The sequence below is a fragment of the Nematolebias whitei genome, chromosome 8 (genome assembly GCF_014905685.2).
Source record: "Nematolebias whitei isolate Nwh7 chromosome 8, NemWhi1, whole genome shotgun sequence".
NCBI classification, from domain to species: domain Eukaryota; kingdom Metazoa; phylum Chordata; class Actinopteri; order Cyprinodontiformes; family Rivulidae; genus Nematolebias; species Nematolebias whitei.
Window position 1 is genome coordinate 39,533,740 of NC_056505.1, and position 20,499 is coordinate 39,554,238.

At 43.7% G+C, this 20,499-nt stretch overlaps 1 protein-coding gene across 1 annotated transcript in view; it reads right to left on the reverse strand.

The window, feature by feature from the left end:
- npr3 (natriuretic peptide receptor 3) overlaps window positions 1–2,838 on the reverse strand; it is a 91,522-nt gene extending 88,684 nt beyond the window's left edge. Inside the window, exon 1 of the mRNA XM_037680738.1 lies at window positions 2,190–2,838. Within this exon, the coding sequence (XP_037536666.1) occupies window positions 2,190–2,838 (649 nt within the window). The remainder of the gene's footprint in view (window positions 1–2,189) is intronic.
- Window positions 2,839–20,499: the final 17,661 nt, after the last annotated feature.

Sequence of the window (20,499 nt, forward strand, 5' to 3'; positions counted from 1 at the left end):
GAACATTGTTGGATTTTTTTACCTGATTACTGAGCATGAGCTTTGATCATTAACAAAACATTTCATTGTTTGTTGGTGTTATTGTTGCTGATGATTTTTTTTCTCATAAAAACCCAAACAGTGAGAAACTGAATTGTGTTAAACCTGAGAAGAAAGTTTGGCCGTTAAACACAAGCTGAAGTCAAAAAGTCCAAAGTGACACATTGAGAAGTTGTTATGAATATTAAAACAGATTTCTGTGTGTTTGCAAATGTTGTCAGTTCTTGGTGTGATGGGCCCATCAGAGACAAGAACATGGAGCCTTATGGGTCACAAAGAAAGCGCTGCCTGCATCGTGAAGGAAAAAGTTGGACCAGTTTTTTTCTTTTTAGTTTTTCTTCTTTTTCTTTATGTTTTTGCAAATTGATGATATGTGATGTCACGTCCTTCCACACCGGCTCTCACATACAAAGATCAAAGTTTTTTTGTGTGTTTTACTCGTTAATAAAGTGAACTGATTTATGGAGCTTCTGTGCATCCTCTCTGTGGAAACAGATGTGATGAAGCTCTGCTTCCTGCTCATTTATTTATAAATGTGAGAAGAACTTGTGTGATTAGAGACATAGCTCGGCTTGATTCTTGTCCTGATGGATTTGTTTCAAAAATTATGCTCACATTTTGCAGAAAACTTTTGAAAAATTTAGAATATTTGCACTTTGTCAAAATATGAATCGTTATCGGGTCCCTTGACTAAAATGTCCAAACTATAATCCTAACGAGTGTTTTCAAAACTTTTCTGAGCAGTATCAACAATTAACAATAATTTGGAGCAGAAAAATCTTACATTTTTTTCAAGTTTCCCTGTGCTACATCAAAAATTAAAGACTTTGTTTGGAAATCTCAATATTCAAAAATGGTTGGAGATTTCTTTCTTTCAAATGACGTCAAGAAAAACATAAAATAGTGTGTGTGTGTGTGTGTGGGGGGGGGGGGGGGGGGTAATTCAAACCAATTTTCAGAGAAAAATCAATCCAAATGTCTGCATCAGCCCACAACGTCAGAATGATCTAAAAATTTGTTACAAAGCAGAGAGTGTGAAAATGTTCATTTGGACCAAATCCAACTCAGTTTGATGCGATGTGTCACAAACACAAACATTTGTTTTCATCTTATTTTTGGATCAAAGTTGCAAAAAGTCACATGTGGCCCCAGATCCACAGGTCATCTGTGATCTCAACACTGAAACCTGCCGGTCACAGAGGTCACTGGTGTCCATGTCCATCACGTGAGAGGTGGGGGACATCCTCCAGTCCATCACAGGGACACATGAAGACAAACAACCATTCATTCTTTCACTCACACATAGAGATGAATTAGAGTGACCAATCAGCCTAACAGTTTTTGATCTGGCAACAGGAAGACTATTTATGCTATGAATTAATGAATGGAAAAGGGGTATGATTATATAAGTTAAACTTCATCATACTCCTTTTCAGACTCACAGTCACCAAAAAAGTGGAGTATTTATATGTATTTGAGTATATGCAAATTGAGTATGTATATTTGATAGTAAGATATTGTATTTACACTTAGAAACATGAAAGTCTTTATTATTATGTTTTGTTGGTGAAATGTCTGTCTGAAATAAAATTATCATCAAATCAAATCTGTGGGAGGAAACTGGAGTATCGGGAGAAAACCCACACATGCATGAGAGAACATGCGAACTCAACCCAGAAAGTCCCCCAGCCGGATTCGATCCAGTGACCTTCTCACAGAGAGGGAACAGCTCAAACAGCTGAGCCACCGTGTCTCGCAGTCTTTTCTATATTTGTGAAAATATAAAAACGATCAGCACTTTGGTCAGAGTGAAGATAAAGATTAGGTCATTTTTTTGTGCCTTTTCTTCTTCAGGCAGGATCCTTCATGTCACATTTTATTTAAAGTCTTTATGAAAGCCAATAGTTTTAATTCTTGGTCTTATGAGGATGACTTGCCACATATTTCTATTATTTTTTCAATTATGGTTCTAAATTTAAACATTATTTTCAATCGGCACCTTTAGAGCCACATGTGGCCCCAGAGCTGCAGTTTGCAGCCCCATCACATAAAGTTATTAACTAATAAATAAAGACTAAAGAATGTTTGTATTTCAACTGGATCCAACAGACTGCACATTTAAAGTGAATTAAACAAACTTCACGTTTTACCTTCTGTGTCGTGCATGTTCCGGACGATCTCGTCCCCTCCGAGGGGCTCCTCCTCAGAAAATGTGAGGGATTTGACAGAATAGTCCTCCATCACGTGGAAGACTGCCTCCAGGGTGAAGTAGCAGTCGCGCTCCTTCAGGTCGTCCTGGATGAGCAGCAGCGCGCTCCTCCAGCTGAAGCGCGCGAACATGGCGGAGAAGATCTCTGCCATCTTCATGTAGGACGGCGCGATCCGCGTCAGGTGCGAGTACTCCGTGTCCTTGTTCCTGAAGGCCACGGCCAGGGCACCTGCCGACACCACCGGGATGTCCCAGTGGGACGCCAGCCGCACCACCCCGGCCGCCTCGTACTCGCGCACGGGGCCGAGGATCAGATCGGGCTTGCGTCCGCAGGATCTGTCCGCGAGCGTGAACACGGCCTGGTTCACGGAGTCCGAGTCCTCGAAGTGGAGAGAGAAGTGGAAGTTGGGGAAGCGCGTCCTCAGCGCGTCCTGCGCGTAACGGATCGCCGGAGCAACTCGCGCTTGAGAAAACAGGAAAGAGTTGTTTTGTGGCAGAAACACCAAGACGTCTATCTCCTGGCTGAGGTTGTTGGTCAGAACCGGCAGGACCATCAAGAGGAGAACACACGAGTGCCTTACAGTGAGCATGATGCCGTGCTGTGTTGGAGAACCACTAACAGAACCTTCTGCTCCGACTCGTCCTGAACCTGCTCAGCTGGCCCTGCAGGCGCGTGGAGCCAGAGTCTGCAGCCTGGACGTTTTGAAGCATCCTTTCAGAGACTCCTGCGTCACAGGGGGCTGCCCTCCTCCGTCTTAAAGCCACACAGCGGCCGCGCTCACAACGAGCCGCTTTAGCAACTCCCCAAACATCCAAAGTTTCAGCAGAGGCGCCTCTAGAAGTGGATTAATGAGGGGGCCACGTGGGGGCCACGGAAAATTCTGGGGTGGCACACCAAGAGTTTCAAAAATCTTATGTTGTTCTTGTACAATGATGAATGATTTGAAAACTGGAAACACAGAATCACCAACAGGTGTAATCCATCCATCCATCCATCCATCCGTCATCTTTACCTGCTTCTTCCTTTTCGGGTTGCGGGGGTCATTGGTGCCCATGTCCAGCAGTCACTATGTGAGAGGCAGGGGACACCCTGGACAGGTCTCCAGTCCATCACAGGGACACATAGAGACAAACAACCATTCACTCTCTCACTCACACCTAGGGACAATTTAGAGTTACCAATCAGCCGAACATGCATGTTTTTGGACTGTGGGAGGAAACTGGAGTACCCGGAGAAAACCCACACATGCACAGAAACGTCCCGGGCCAGGATTCTTGCTAAGTGGCAGCAGCTCTACCAACTGATCCCCGTGCCGATCAGAAAGGGACCAGAACAGACAACGCAGTGGCGCAGTTTTAATGTGTTCTCTAGCTTTAATGCCATAAACTATCCTTACATGAAGCTTTTGTCCTTTTCCGTAAAAAGGTCAAATGTACATCTTTATTAGAAAGGGGACATTAAAAAAACGTTTAAAACGCACTTTCTCAAGTTAAAACCTCCACTTCTAATTATTAAAAAAAATTGCTTGTTGCTCTTTTTGTGAACAATAAAGGGTGTTTTAAATATCTAAAGCTGGGAATAAAATGGCCCCAAAAGCAAAATTTACTTTTGTAAAAATATTCTGAGTATAAACTCTGAGACCCTGTATCATAATGAAATTTAATTTTAGATCGGTTGTCCTTATTCAGGAGGACTAGAAGTGTGATTAAAGTTTTTATTCTTTCAGCTGCTCAGGGGTGGCCACAGTGATGTAACTTGCATGAAAACTTGACAATTGTTTTTACATCTAATGCACAACCTGACACAACCACAGACCACCGAGCCACCACAGCCCTCTGTGTGGAGCAGAGAGCTGCTATCTAGGGTGCCCGGAGGAGCAAATGGTGGGGGTTAAAAGCCTTGCTCAAGGGTACAGAGTGGGGCAAATGAGGGTGAAGGCAGGTGTGGGTGTTTCACCTTTCCCACCCATATTTTGATGTTGTCAATGGGGGGAACTGAACAGACGACCTTCCGATCACAGGCCCACCTTTACTAAGCTCTGCGCCACCACTCCCCTACATAAAAAAAGATACAGTATACTGTATATCTTTAAAAAAAAACTTCATTAAAAAGTCTTCAGTTGATCCAAAATGCTGCTGCCAGAGTCTTAACTGGAGTTAATAGGAGAGATCATATTTCTCTAGTTTTAGCTTCTCTCCATTGGCTCCCTGTCAAATCCAGAACTGAACTCAAAATCTTACTTCTAACCTACAAAGCTCTCAACAACCTAGCTCCATCTTATATTACAGATCTTATTGTTCCATATTTTCCTAACAGAGCACTTAGCTCTCAGACTGCAGGTTTACTTGTGGTTCCTAGTGTTTCCAAAAGTAGAACGGGAGGAAGAACTTTCAGCAGGCTCCTCTCTTGTGGAACGAATGCTATATAAATAAACTAAACAGAATTTCATTCATTCATTCAACCTTCATTTAGACACTAAATCCCATTGAGCCTCGAGGACTCATTCACAAGAGAGACCTGATTTCAACAAAGAATGAGAACAACAATGGACAACAATAAAAAGTCATACAATTTTTTTTGTTTGTTTGTTTGTTTTTCACATTAAGTTTATATTTGTATTTTAAATTCCTAACTGCTCAAAAATATTTTTAGTTTTTATGTTTATAATATTCTACTAATCCTAAATTCTTTCATTCAACATTTATTTATACAGATTACTCACATTGAGCTTCGGAGACTCATTTACCAGTGAGACCTGTTTTAGACAGACAGACAAAAGTAAAGAAAAGAGAAAACACGAGGGGAGGTAAAATTGCCGGGGCACAATGTGAGAGTTGGAAAAAAAGATCTCGCGCACTGACAGCAGACATCCATCCATCCATCCATCCATCCATCCATCCATCCATTTTCTTTACCCGTTGTTTCCATTTTGGGTCACGGGGGTCGCTGGTGCCCATGTCCAGCAATCACTGTGCGAGGGGCGGGGGACACCCTGGACAGGTCTCCAGTCCATCACAGGGACACATAGAGACAAACGAGACAACCGTTCACTCTCTCACTCACACCTAGGGACAATTTAGAGTTACCAATCAGCCTAACATGCATGTTTTTGGTCTGTGGGAGGAAACAGGAGTACCCGGAGAAAACCCACGCATGCACGGAGAGAACATGCAAACTCCACCCAGAAAGGCCCCTGGACCGGGGTTTGAACCAGGGACCTGCTCGCTGAGAGGCAGCAGCTCTACCAGTTGCGCCACCGTGCTGCCCGACAGCAGACATAATGATGTCATAATAAATGTACACATGCGGAGGCTGACGAGGGGACTGGGTCGTCCAAGGACCCTGCCCAGGCCCGGAGTGGCCAATCGGGAGGGTCTGGAGAATTCCCGGTGTGCCGGTCTGATTTGTGGCCTGCAGGGCCGGACCTCCCTGTTTAGTTTGTTTTTTTAGAACTTTTTATTAACATTTAAACACAGAACACTCTGCCGCTGCTCCTGGGGCCGCCCCACCTCCTCCGCAGGGCTGCAGCTCTGTTTTTTTTTTTTTTTTTTTTCCACAAGTCAGCTCCGCTGCGCGACCTGTCAATCAATCCAGTAGGCGTGTCAGCAAATGACCAATCGGTAATCTCAATTTGTCCCGAAGGTAAACGCCCTTTACCTGAGGCTGCAGCCTGGACGCTGCAGTCTGAGGGGTTTGTGAAAAATCACCAGAACAAAATGGTTAAACGGTGTCAGTGGAGAACAGGTAATCCAGACACGTGTTACCCTGAGCGTTTAGAGGGTGGGATACAGTTTATTCTTTTTCACAAATTAAACGGAGTTTGGAAAACATGTAAAAAGCAGGGGACTGACCCAATCAGCTGATCACAAGTTCCAAACAGGAAGTAGCTTCCACATGTTCATCTCTACGAAAATAAATGCAGGTAAGTCATCCATTTTCTGTCATAATGACATTGTATGCTTAATGGTTAAATTAAAGGTTAATGCTTAATTCAGGTTATGTTTATTTGTCATATGCAGGTTAACACAAGGTTAACTGTACAATAAAATATTCAGGATGAGAAGAACTGATTAGACTCACTAAAACAATGAACAAACAAACAAGAAATACTAAAGCATTCAATAAGGGTACAATATAAAGTACCAAAAAGTGAAAAAGTAAATACAATATTTACAAGGTCCTAAAGAAAAAATAGTAAACAACAACATGGTAGAATATAACAGTGCAAGTAGGATGAATTTGTATGAATAAGTATTTCAAGGTAGTAATATAAGCTGAAATTCACATGATGTATACTGCACATAACTAACATCAACCACACAGGTTGTGTGACAGATTATTGCACAGGTAGTAACATTGAGATGAATTATGATGGTAAGGTAGATACATACATGATACAGCCACATAATGCATTAGCAATAAAAATATTAGGTATCACAAGCTAATATTAGTCATATTAGTTGTCACAGACGTGGCTTGGTGCAAAGTTATTGCCAGTTGTTCTGTGTTATTTATCAAGAGTTCAGTTATCTGACAGCTTGTGGATAATAACTGTCCTTTAGTCTTTTTGTACGTGATGACAGACTCCTGTATCGTCTGCCAGAGGGCAGTAGATGGAAGAGTCCTTGTGCTGGGTGGATGTGGTCCTTAATGATGTTGCTTGCTTTACGCATACATTGGCTGTGGTAGATGTCCTGGATGATGTGGAGACTGCTACCAGTGATGTCCTCTGCTGTTTGCACCACCCTCTGTAGAGCTTTCCGGCTCTGACTGGTTGTATTATGAAATTCTTTATCAAGGGCTCGTGAACGGTCGGCACAGATATTCAGACAAATAGGGAAAAATAAAAGACAGAGGCTGTTACTGCTAGGAGTAATAAGTGTCCTTTATTAACCTGCCACAGAAAACAGCCAAGCAAAAAAAACATGTACACACGTACACTCTTAACACACAAATTGATATGAAATAACTTCTCACCGTGACACTGGCCGGGAAGTCGTTTTCGACCCAGGTAAAGAAGAATCACATCAAAATGGCGTATGGCACCAGCGCGTGCTGATCCATCACAGGACTTCCGACTTCCTGTGTTTGCTACATTTCTTATATACCTCCCCCTGATCGCGTGAGAGCAGTGATGGTTGTCAGGAGGGCAGATTTAATTAAATCTGTTTTTCCTTCATCAAAGCAGTCTGTGCAACAGAGCGATGGTTTCATGAAAAACATGTCCTTCAAAACCTGGGTCACTGTAACCTTAAGATTGGGCCCAATCTTCTGGTTAGAGCATCCCCAGAGAACTTTAATTACTCCAAAACACATCTGCAGCACAGGAATGACTAAATAAGCAGATAAGCTGCATCAAAAGTGAGTATAAGTGTGTTTAAATAAGTGTAATATAGGTATAGATTGACATAAAAGCATCAAAATAATAATTCCTATATCACTGGTGTAGTTCATGTACCACTCTGTGATACAGCCTGTCACCAGGCTCTCCATGGTGCACCTGTAAAAGTTGGTGAGGATGCTGGTGTTCATACCAAACTTCTTTAGTCTTCTTAGGAAGTAGAGTCTTTGTTGGGCTTTCTTGACCACAGTGTTTGTATGTAAAGTCCAGGATAGTTCCTCAGTAACGTGAACGCTGAGGAACTTGAAGCTGCTGACCTGCTCCACCTCAGCGTTGTTTATGTAGATGGTGGAGTGCTGACCTCCACTCTGGTCCCTGAAGTCCACTATCATCTTCTTTGTTTTGCTGACATTAAGAGAGAGGTTATTTTCAATTAATTCAGTTTTTTATATAGCGCCAATTCACAACAAAGTTGTCTCAGGGCACTTTACAGAAACATTCACATACATAAAAAAAGTCAATTAGTAAAGTTCTCTAAGGAATTTTCCTGACACCAGCTGGTCAGTGATTTCACCTCATCTCTGAAGACACTCACTGTTGTTGGTGATGAGGCCCAAGATGGTGGTGTCATCAGCATACTTGAGGATGATGTTAGAGCTATGCTTGTGGGTAGACTCGTGTAAACAAGAGTACAAGAGTGGACTGAGGACACAGCCTTGAGGTGTACTGGTGCTGAGGACTAGTGTGGAGGAGTGACTGCCGATTTTCACTGCCTGTGGTCTGTTGGTGAGGAAGTCCAGTATCCAGCAGCAGATGGACTTCTCCAGGCCCAGTGTGGTGAGCTTGAAAACCAGCTTGGAGAGGATTATGGTGTTGAATGCTGAGCTCTAGTCAATGAAGAGCAATCTCACATAGGTGCTTACCTTCTCCAGATGTTTGAGAGAGGTGCTTAAAGCTAGTTGTGCTTTGTGTGTTTTATATATATTTTTTTTCATTTAGCCTTTATTTATCCAGGTTAGTCTCATTGAGCCACGAGAACTCATTTTCAAGAGAGACCTGTTTAGGGAGCACATGGTGGGGTTAAGGGCCTTGCTCATGGGCCCAGAGTGGGGCAAATGAGGGTGGGGGCAAGTGTGGGTGTTTCACCTACCCCACCCGCAATTTTTGATGTTGTCGGGGCCGGGGCGTGAACCGGCGATCTTCGGATCACAAGCCCACCTCTCTAACCTCTGCGCCACCACTCCCCAAATATGTAGATATATGTGGTAACCTAGTTGCACAAGTTTAGTCTTTGTTAAAACTAAACTGATTTTGTACAAAGTGTTTAATAGATTGTGTGTACAAACCGGATTCCAAAAAAGTTGGGACACTAAACAAATTGTGAATAAAAACTGAATGCAATGATGTGGAGATGGCAAATGTCAATATTTTATTTGTAATATAACATAGATGACAGATCAAAAGTTTAGTCTGATAAATGTAACATATTAAAGGAAAAATATGTTGATTCAAAATTTCACAGTGTCAACAAATCCCAAAAAAGTTGGGACAAGTAGCAATAAGTGGCTGGAAAAAGGAAATTGAGCATATAACGAACAGCTGGAAGACCAATTAACACTAATTAGGTCAATTGACAACATGATTGGGTGTAAAAAGAGCTTCTCAGAGTGTCAGTGTCTCTCAGAAGCAAAGATGGTAAGAGGATCACCAATTCCACCATTGTTGCACAGAAAGATAGTGCAGCAATACCAGAATGGTGTTACCCAGCGTAAAATAGCAAAGACTTTTAAGTTATCATCATCAACCGTGCATAACATCATCAAAAGATTCAGAGAATCTGGAACAATCGCTGTGCGTAAGGGTCAAGGCCGTAAAACTCTACTGGATGCTCGTGATCTCCGGGCCCTTAAACGTCACTGCACCTCAAACAGGAATGCCACTGTCAAGGAAATAACAGAATGGGCTCAGGAATACTTCCAGAAAGCATTGTCAGTGAACACAATCCACCGTGCCATCCGCCGTTGCCAGCTGAAACTCTACAGTGCAAAGAGGAAGCCATTTCTAAGCAAGCTCCACAAGCTCAGATGTTTGCACTGGGCCAGGGGTCATTTAAAATGGAGTGTGGCTAAATGGAAGACTGTTCTGTGGTCAGATGAATCACGATTTGAAGTTCTTTATGGAACACTGGGACGCCATGTCATCCGGACCAGAGAGGACAAGGATAGCCCAAGTTGTTATCAACGCTCCGTTCAGAAGCCTGCATCACTGATTGGGGTTGCATGAGCGCTTGTGGCATGGGCAGCTTGCATGTCTGGAAAGGCACCATTAATGCAGAGAACTATGTTCAGGTTCTAGAACAACATATGCTCCCATCTAGACGTCATCTCTTTCAGGGAAGACCCTGCATTTTTCAACACGATAATGCCAGACCACATTCTGCAGCAATCACAACATCATGGCTACGTAGGAGAAGGATCCGGGTACTGAAATGGCCAGCCTGCAGTCTAGATCTTTCACCTATAGAGAACATTTGGTGCATCATAAAGAGGAAGGTGTGACAAATAACGCCCAAGACGATTGAACAGTTAGAGGCCTGTATTAGACATGAATGGGAGAGCATTCCTTTTTCTACACTTGAGAAACTGGTCTCCTCTGTCCCCTGACATCTGTTGAGTGTTGTAAGAAGAAGGGGGGATGCCACACAGTGGTAAAAATGGACTTGTCCCAACTTTTTGGGGATTTGTTGACACCATGAAATTTGGAAACAACAGATTTTTCCCTTAAAATGATACATTCTCTCAGTTTAAACATTTGATCTGTGATTTGTGTTCTATTCTGAATAAAATATTAGATGTTGCCACCTCCACATCATTGCATTCAGTTTTTATTCACAATTTGTTTAGTGTCCCAACTTCTTTGGAATCCGGTTTGTAAAATTTACACTCTGACATATTGAATTTCACTGTGAGTTCTTACCCTGTTTCGCTCTGTGGCATGAAAACATCTATTGCAGTAACTATTTTAAGTTATTAGTAGCTTAGAATTCTTTTTTGCCTTAATTTTAGTCGATAAGACAGAAATGCCTTACTAAATGCTTCAGGTAACACCATGAGCTTCACTACCTCCACCATTACAGATATCTTGTTTGTTAGTTTGTCCGAGGTTAGCTCACCCTGTGTTACATTTCCTCGTGGGTGAAGCGATCTTACCGTTCATGTAAAATATTTGATAATGTTCTTATAGAAACAATTCCTGAATGTTGTTCATGCTGTTAATGCTACATGTTTGTCTCTTGACCCTACAACTGGCTAGGATGCATGAGAGAAGCGGAGCATGCTCTATTCATACAAGGAGATCTGTTGGTCAGGTTACTTCTTGTTGTGCCATTAACTCTATAATAGTTATTGAATCAAGTGTTACTTATGTAGGCAAAGCCAAATGTTAAACAGCCCTTTAAAATTCACCAGAATGCAAGAAATGGCATCTACTTTATTCAAAATTTTATGGGGGAGGACCCCCAGACCCCCCCACCAGTGTGCCCACCTCCCCCAAATTACATTAAAAAAAAACTTCTGACGCCAACGTTCACAACATTGTTCAAGCCAAGAGCCATTGTCAGCAATGGGGGGTAAAAAGTTCCCTTAAAGGGCAGATTCTAGAATTGCCCCTGATGACATGATTTTAATAATAATAGGTCGTGATCTAAAGTGGGCCACTCTGAGGCTGAAACTCCAGTGATGAAAATGAGTCCCACTCCGGCCCTGACCCTGCCAGAAAGTTCCATAGTCCCAATAAGGATGACAGAGTGTCTATTAGCCGGCTCAACTCTGACACAGATCCACAGGTGTCCTCGGGGAGGGGAGCGATGGGGAGGGGGGGGGGGGGGCAGAGCTTCTTGTTCACATAATCATCCAGGAGAGTTTGAGATAGCTGGCCAAATTAAGGCCAAGTGGGGAAACCAAATTCAGATAACTCAATTATTTTGGGTCAGGCAGACTCTGCTTGATTTCCATGTCTGCCTTCAAAGTTCTGTTGGTACTTCTCAGGGGCGATTTCAAACCATCAAATTTTGTGGTCACACCGCCGGACTGAGCTTGTAGCTTCTCCAAGGTCGATTCCTTCCCGCCAGTGAGCCCCAGGAGCCACAAGTGGCCCATGATTCTCAGAAATCGCGGCCAGCTTACAGCTCAGCTCATGCAGCGTCTGAGTCTGAGAGCTCATCACTCAGTACATTCCGTCATACAAGGCATGCGGCTTTACCAAGGCCAGAACAGCTGCCAACATTTTCCATATTTGTCAATAAACTAGGTAACTGTCAACTCCAAAAAGCAGAAATCCAGTTATCATAAATCTGATGATGTACGCGTCTTCTACATCGTCAATGGACAATACAGACTGACACACCATCTTTCACTGCCCCCAGGAATCCATAGTATATCCAGCTGCGAGTGTCCTATCAGGGCATGAGGGCTTCGCCCTATCTTCTTGTTGAGAAAATTTGATCAAATGCGTTGAGAGACCAGCTGACCAGATCCATAATTTACAATTCAGAGGATATAGGGAGAGGCTCCGATAGGAATTACAAGACAAAGAGCAAAGCAGGAGGGAGAGAAAGGGTCTGTCCTCGTCGAAAGCAAACAGAGAAGCGTCCTAAATATCAAGTGGATGACCTGAGTACCCCCCTTCCCCTAGTAGCACCCTGAAGTTAAACTCCTGTCATTCCTTGAAGCACAACACCATCACCTCTCAGCTACAAACACAAACAACTCAAGCTCAGTGTCTTAACATTTAGCTGAGTTCAGACTATGTTTATCTTGTGGATTTATCAGCTGCTGATACAACTTTGTAAACGTTTCATTTAAATCCATCCAGTGGTTCATGAAATATTTTGCTAACAGATGGACAGAGTTGACTGTAAATGACCAGTTAGTACTCATAATGTGTTTATGAATAACTCGCAGTACAACCAAAGCATATTATAGATTTTTATCTGTCAAACTGACTGAATTCAAATCACTTCTTTTATAAGGCCAGTTGGATGTAGCGGCCATCTTGAATTGGGTAAATTAAGTTAATCAGTTTTAGGCTTACCATCTGAAAAGTTGGAAACATCTGTTCCTTCAGTGCTGAGATATTGTTTCAACAACACACGCACGCACACACACGCACGCACGCACGCACACACACGCACGCACGCACACGCACGCACGCACGCACACACACACACACACACACACAAAACATTATTAGGCTCCACCTTTACTTTCAGCAGTGAGCAATACAAACAAAAACATTTTGTAAACTGTTAATCTGCTTCTTTGGTTCACTTTTATTGAGAAAAAAGAAAATAATTGTTATTTTTTAAAATAAAAAGAGTAAAATACAGAACAGTTATTGTCCGTCTCTCTTGTAAATGAGTCTCCGAGGCTCAATGGGATTAACCTGTATAAATAAAGGTTGAATGAATGAATAATAAAAGTGCTTTTCTACAAGAAGCTCAAACAACTCTTTGTGTTCTGATGTTGCTGCGAGTCTCTTAGAACAAATCAAATGTCACATGGATGTTTTCAGACCTAATTATTATTCACAGTAAAACTATTATTGAAGTCAAAGGACAATGTCTGTTATGTAAGCAAAACATCTCATCAACCACTGGATTGACATTAATGAAACTCGGGTGTACAACTACAGCTGATTTAAATAAATCCAATTTGAATTGGTTGCCACAGCAATAAACCCTTGGAAACACATAAAGGCTCTAACTCAGGGAATTTGACAGTTTGTGTTAGTTTGGGGTGGCACGGTGGATCAGATGGTAGAGCTGCTGCCTCTCAGTGAGCAGATTTCCCTGGTTCAAATCTCGGCCGGTGGCCTTTGTGGGAGGAGTTTTCATGTTCTCTCTGTGCATGTGTGGGTTTTCTTCGGGTACTCCAGTTTCCTCCCACAGACCAAAAACATGCATGTTAGACTGACTGGTAACTCTAAATTGTACCTATGTGAGAGTGAATGGTTATTTGTCTCATTGGTCTCTATGTGTCCCTGTGATGGACTGGAGACCTGTCCCTGGACAGGATATAGCTGGACATGGACACCAGTGACACCCGTGACCCGAAAAAGTAAGACGTGGGTAAAGATAATGGATGGATGGAGTTAAAGTTTGGTGTGGTAGTAGCTGAGAGTCATCCTCAACACATACTCCAAGTGTATCAGTTCTCAGAGAATCAGTCATACATTAGTCATTTTCAAGAAATTATTCAGCGTAGTCTCCTTCGTGCACAGCCAGTACAAGGTGACTGGTTGGATGTGGATATTGGTTTATTGGTCCATTGTCTGTAACTGTCCTTTTTGCTGTGATACTTAAATTTTTTATGAAGCTGAAGCTTCGTGTTTGAAGGTATACAGTAGATTATACAATGTGATAATGTATATGAAAGTGAAGAAGACAGTTCCAGACATGTCCACATTCATACACATTTCATATTTGTACAGTAGACCTGTAAGAATCAGAACACTTTGACTTTCTTTCTGGACTTCAGTTTGTAAATTTGTACTGATTTCACAGTATTAAATGTTTTGTTGGCACCTGCACGTATATCATTTGTAGTGAAAGTGGGGTACAGCTTAACTGTCGCTTCACTACTAATTAATTATTTAAATATAACGGGTTCTTTCTTTTTCGAGTTCAATTAATGCCATGTGACCGAGGTAACTGTGAGTATTGTTTAATCAGTGACAGGAGACGTTATTTTCCTTTGACCCATCAGAATAAATGCGGTCATTTATTTAACAGAATCAAAATTTAACATCAAAACATTGTACACTTGATTAGCTGATCTGGTTCTGATTAATAAAAACTTGGCACTCTTTACTAACAAGACAACAGGACATTTCTGAAGGCATCTAGATTACTTTACTGGCAGAAATATTTACAAGAGGAGAGATTTAGAGGTTTGAAGAAGAGATGGATGGAGGAAGGCGTATGTTGTTGACCAGAATTAGCATGCTTCTTTCAACACCAGCTCAAACCTCCGGTACACTTAGCGCGTGACGACTCGTTACCTTCGCAGAAGATGAATCAGCTCCGGTACCGGGTCCATTTCAACGCTACCTTTTACAGCGTCTCTGGTCAGGGTGGCTGGGCATCGTCAGAAGTCGTGTGGTTTACTCCGTTAACAGACACGCTTCCTTCGAAGTTGTAGGTGTTGCGCCCGGGTGGATTCACAGCAAGTATCTGTGACTCCGTCAGAGTTTCCACTCAGAAGTGGAAGACTCCAGAAGGTTTGAGAAGACTCCATCAAAGACTGAAGAGTCAAGAAGACTCAGAAGAACTCCAAGACTGAATAGTTCCAGGAAGTGACGACTTTTAAAGAGTCTTCACTTCCGGTCACTTAATACTTCCTGATTGGTTGAAACAACCAACAGGGGGTGGTTCTAGTGATGTCAGAGGGTTATTAAAAGTCAAGAGAGGGTTCAGGAATGTTTAGGAACGTTTAGTACGGACAGAGAAATGCTATGGCGAAGTGAGACAAACGCAGATGCCAGTGTTTCTCTTTTTACCATCTGCTAGGTTTAAAAACAATACAGTCCGTTCTAATAACTTGTTTTCTGACTGTCTCTGACTTTCGACTGACATCACTACTTCTCATTCAGACAGAAGATCAAAATGCATAATTACTTTGTAAATAGACATTTAACTTGATTTCTAAGTCTAATGAGGTTTAAAAAATCATTAATACTGTTTCACAGTTGATTTAAAATGAGTGGTTCACTTCAACATTAGAAATTATATGAACTAAACACACTTTTGATTATCAAGATATTGTAAAATAGTAATGATAATATAAAAAGAAGAGTGTTCTTTCAATTGATTACTTCAGGATACAATTAGTCAGTCTCTGGATGAGCTAATTTGTATTTCTGGATTCAAATCAATGAAATAGCAGTTCCTGTCCCATGAAGGTCTTCAGAGACAGGTTTTGGTAAGAGGCCTAGTTCACTACACAGTAATGACTCACAGACCACTTCTCTCAGAAGACGATTTGTTTGCACGCAAGTTGTGTGGAATTTACTGACGTCAGAGTTGATGCTTTTGGTTACACTTAAACTGATTAAATTGTTACACAGAAATGTTGCAGCAATGTACAGAATGTGAACATATCCTTTTGCTTCCTGTGAGCCTAAATCAAACAGCACAACTGGGAGAGTCTTTGCAGTCATGGGTGTTGATCTTAAAGTACCATTAAATTAGTCTTTGTTTTTGATTTTGGATGCTAACCTGTCTGAGAAATTCATCCATCCATCCATCTATTGTCTTCTGCTTATTCCGAAGTCGGGTCGCGGGGGGCAGCAGCTTGAGTAGGGAGGCCCAGACATCTCTTTCCACAGCCACCTCCTCTTCCAGCTCTTCTGTGAGGATTCCAAAGCGTTCCCAGGCCAACCGAGAGACATAGTCTCTCCAGCGTGTCCTGTGTCTTCCTCGGGGTCTCCTCCCAGTTGGACATGTGCGAACCACCTCTCTAGGGAGGTGCCCAGAGGGCATCCTTAGCAGATGTCCGAACCACCTCAACTGGCTCCTCTCGACGTGGAGGAGTAGCAGTTTACTCCAAGTCTCTCTCGGATAACTGAACTTCTCACTATCTCTAAGTGAGTGTCCAGCTACCCTGTGGAGAAAACTCATTTCAACCACCTGTATCCGCAATCTCATTCTTTCGGTCACTACCCAGAGCTCATGACCATAGGTGAGGGTAGGAACGTAGGCCGACCGGTAAACAGAGTGCTTTGCCTTACAGCTCAGTTCTCTCTTCACCACAACGGACCAATACAGAGTCCGCAATACTGCAGATGCTGCACCAATCCGTCTGTCAATCTCACGCTCCATTCTTCCCTCACTCGTGAACAAAACCTCAATATACTTGAACTCCTTCACTTGAGGCAAAACCTCACCCTCAATCTGAAGAGAACAATCCACCCTTTTCCAGTTGAGGACCATGACCTCAGATTTGCAGGTGCTGATTCTCATCCCAGCCGCTTCACACTCGGCTGTGAACTGCTCCAGTGAGAGCTGAAGACCACGGCATGATGACGCCAATAGGACCACATCATCTGCAAAGAGCAGAGATGGAATCCTGAGGCCACTGAACCGGAAACCCTCCGTCAGCTGGCTGCACCATTAAATTCTGTCCATAAAAGTTATGAACAGAATCGGTGACAACGGGCAGCCTTGGCGGAGTCCAACTCCCACCCTGAAGGGGTCTGACTTACTGCCGGCAATGCGAACCAAGCTCTCGCACCGCTTGTATAGGGACTGTACAGCCTTTAACAATGGGTCCCCAATCCCATACTCACGGAGCACCCCCCACAGTGTACCCTGAGGAACACAGTCGAATGCCTTCTCCAACTCCACAAAACACATGTAAACTGGATGGGCAAACTCCCATGACCCCTCAAGGACCCTAGTGAGGGTAAAGAGCTGATCCAGTGTTCCACGGCCAGGACAGAATCCACATTGTTCCTCCTGGATCTGAGGTTCGACCAACGATCGGACTCACTTTTCCAGTACCCCTGAATAGACCTTACCAGGGAGGCTAAGGAGAGTGATGCCCTAATAATTGGTGCACACCCTCCGGTCCCCCTTTTTGTAGAGGGGAACCACCACCCCAGTCTACCAATCCAGTGGGACTGCCCCTGATGTCCACGTGATGTTGCAAAGGTGTGTCAGCCAAGACAGCCCCACAACATCCAGAGCCTTAAGGAAATCAGGGCAAATCTCATCCACTCCCGGAGCCCTGCCGCCTTGGAGCTTTTCAACTGCCTCTGCAATTTCAGCCACGGTTATGGCTGGATCAACCCCAAAGTCTCCCGACTCAGTTCCTCCATGAAAGACGTGCTGGTGGGATTGAGAAGGTCCGAGAAGTATTCCTTCCACCTTCTGATGACATCACTGGTTGAGGTCAACAGCACCCCACTTCACTGAACACAGTGTTAGCAAAGTGCTGCTTTCCCCTCCTCAGCCACCTAATGGTTTGCCAGAATCTCCTTGGAACCGACCGAGAGTCTCTATCCAAGGCCTCACCGAACTTCTCCCACATCCGAGCTTTTGCCTCAACAATAACCAAGGCTGCACACCGCTTGGCCCTCCGGTACTCAGCTGCCTCCAGAGTTCCACTGGCCAACAAGGCCCGATAAGACTCCATCTTCAGCTTTGACAGCCTCCCTAACCTGGTGTGTCCACCACCGAGTTTGTGGATGACCACCGCGAGAAGCACCGACAACCTTGCAGCCACAGCTCAAGGCAGCTACCTCAACAAGTGAGGTGTGGAACATGGCCCACTCTGACTCAATGTCCCCCACCTCAGCTGGGATGCGGTTAAGCTCTCTCGGAGGTGTGAGTTGAAAATCTTTCTGACTGGTTCTTTTGCCAGGCGTTCCCAGCAAACCCTCACTACACATTTGGGTCTACCGGGTCTGTCCGGCATCTTCCCATGCCATCTGATTCAACTCATGGTGATCAGTTGACAGCTCAGCTCCTCTCTTCACCCAAGTGTCCAAAACAAACAATCGCAAATCAGATGACACGACTATGAAGTCAATCATAGATCTATGACCTAGGGCGTCCTGGTGACAAGTGTACTTATGGACACCCTTACGTTCGAACATGGTGTTCGTGATGGACAAACTATGACTAGCACAGAAATCCAACAACAGAACACTGCTCGAGTTCAGATTAAAGAGGCCGTTCCTCCCAATCATGCCCCTCCAGGTCACACAGTCATTACCCACATGGGCATTGAAGTCCCCTAGCAGAATAAACGAGTCCCCAGCTGGCACACTTTCCAGCACCCCTGCCAAGGACTCCAAGAAGGCCAGATACTCTGAACTACAGTTTGGCGCATTGGCACAAACAACAGTCAGAGCCCGTCCCCCCACCCGAAGGCGAAGGGAAGCTATCCTCTCATCTTCCAGCAAAAACTCCAACACACAGGCACCAAGTCGGGGGGCTAAGAGTAGACCCACACCAGCTTGACGACTCTCACCATGGGCAACTCCAGAGTGGAATAAAGTCCAGCCCCTCTTAAGGTGATAGGTTCCAGAGCCCATGCTGTACGTTGAGGTGAGCTCAACTATATCTAGTTGTTATCGCTCAACCTCGCGCACAAGCTCAGGCTCCTTCCCTGCCAGAGAGGTTACATTCCATGTCCCAAGACCCAGCTCTGGTAAGCCTTGGTCAGAATGCCAAGAACCCGCCTTCGGCCACTGCCCATAGCATCATGCATCTGACTTTTATGGCCCTTCCTGCAAGTGGTGGGGCCACAGGAAGACAAACCCATGCTGCTCCTTCAGGCTGAGCCTGACTGGTCCCCATGGGTAGAGACCCGGTCACCAGGCGCTCGCCGACGAGCCCCTCCTCCAGGCCTGGCTCCAGGGTGGAGTCCTGGTAACCCATGTCCGGGCAAGGGACACTGAGTTCCTTGTTTTGTGTTGTCCATAAAAATCTTCTGAATTATATTATTAAATCTTCAATTATAATTGCCCCCTACAGCATAGCTCCTAGGATCATTCAGGCATATAAACTCCTCCACCACGATAAGGTGGCGATTCAAGGAGGAGCTAAGAAATTCAGTCTGGGAATTTTTAGAACAGTAAACAAGTTGAACAGTGACAACAGGACAGTTTTTTGTTCAGGGGTTTTTACAATTTACTCAGAAAGCATCCAAATCAAACGACAAGTTTCTACTGCTCTTATTAGTTTATTGTCTCTTGTCGCAGAGCAAAGAAGGGGAACTGGAAACGCCCTCGAACATTAGTCTGTGAATGTTGTGAGCACGATAACTAGTAAAATAGGTCAGGTACCGACTTCCATTTTGGTGTGTGACTACATCGAGGCATAAGAAATGTTCCTTTAGAAATTTCGTTGCCACGCCAAAATCCAAGATGGCCACCACCATATGTACAGTATGTAAACAAGCTACTCCAGTCATTTTAGGAAACTATGCTTTCTAGATTTTATATTTCCTAAAAGTATAGTTTCCTCAAATGATTGAGGTGGCAGGCCGAAGCCACCCTGGCACCACCATTATGGGGGAGTGGTGATGCAGAGGTTAGAGAAGGTGGGCCTGTGATCGGAAAATTGCTGGTTCAAGCCCCGGTACCGACAACATCAAAAATGTGGGTGGGGTAGGTGAAGCACCCACACCTTCCCCCACCCTCATTCACCCCACTCTGGGCCCATGAGCAAGGTCCTTAACCCCCACCATCTGCTCCCTAAAAAAAACAGGTCTATCTTGAAAATGAGTTCTCGTGGCTCAATGAGACTACCTGTATAAATAAAGGCTAAATGAAAAAATAAATAAATAAATAAATTACACCTTTTGTTAAATAAAATGACTCCCTCCACTCTCCAGGATCTGATTCTGCACTGCCTCCCACAAACAAACAAACAAAACAATGAATGAATGAATAAATAAATATTCATTTTCTTCTTCAGCTGCTCCCTTCTTCAGGGGTCACCACAGTGAACTATGTTGCAGTAATCCAAAAAAGTTCAATCTGGTCCTCTGGACATTCAAAAAACAAGAAAACAAACAAAACAAAAAAAACTAAACAAAGCAAAAAAAAAATGTAGAAACGTTTCGTCTCTCATCCGAGAGACTTCCTCAGTCTGAGGTGCTGTATTCAGCTCAGTCTCTTAAATAGCACCTTCTCAGAGTGGATCAACCAGTTCGCTGCTGACCAGAGGGCCAGACTGAACTTTTTTGGATTTTTCTACCTGGATTATTGAGCATGTATCAGGATATGTTGCAGTAAGACTTGACAATTGATTTTACATCAGATGTCCTTCCTGACACAACCACAGACCACCGAGCTACCACAGCCCTCTGTGTGGAGCAGAGAGCTGCTATCTAAGGCACC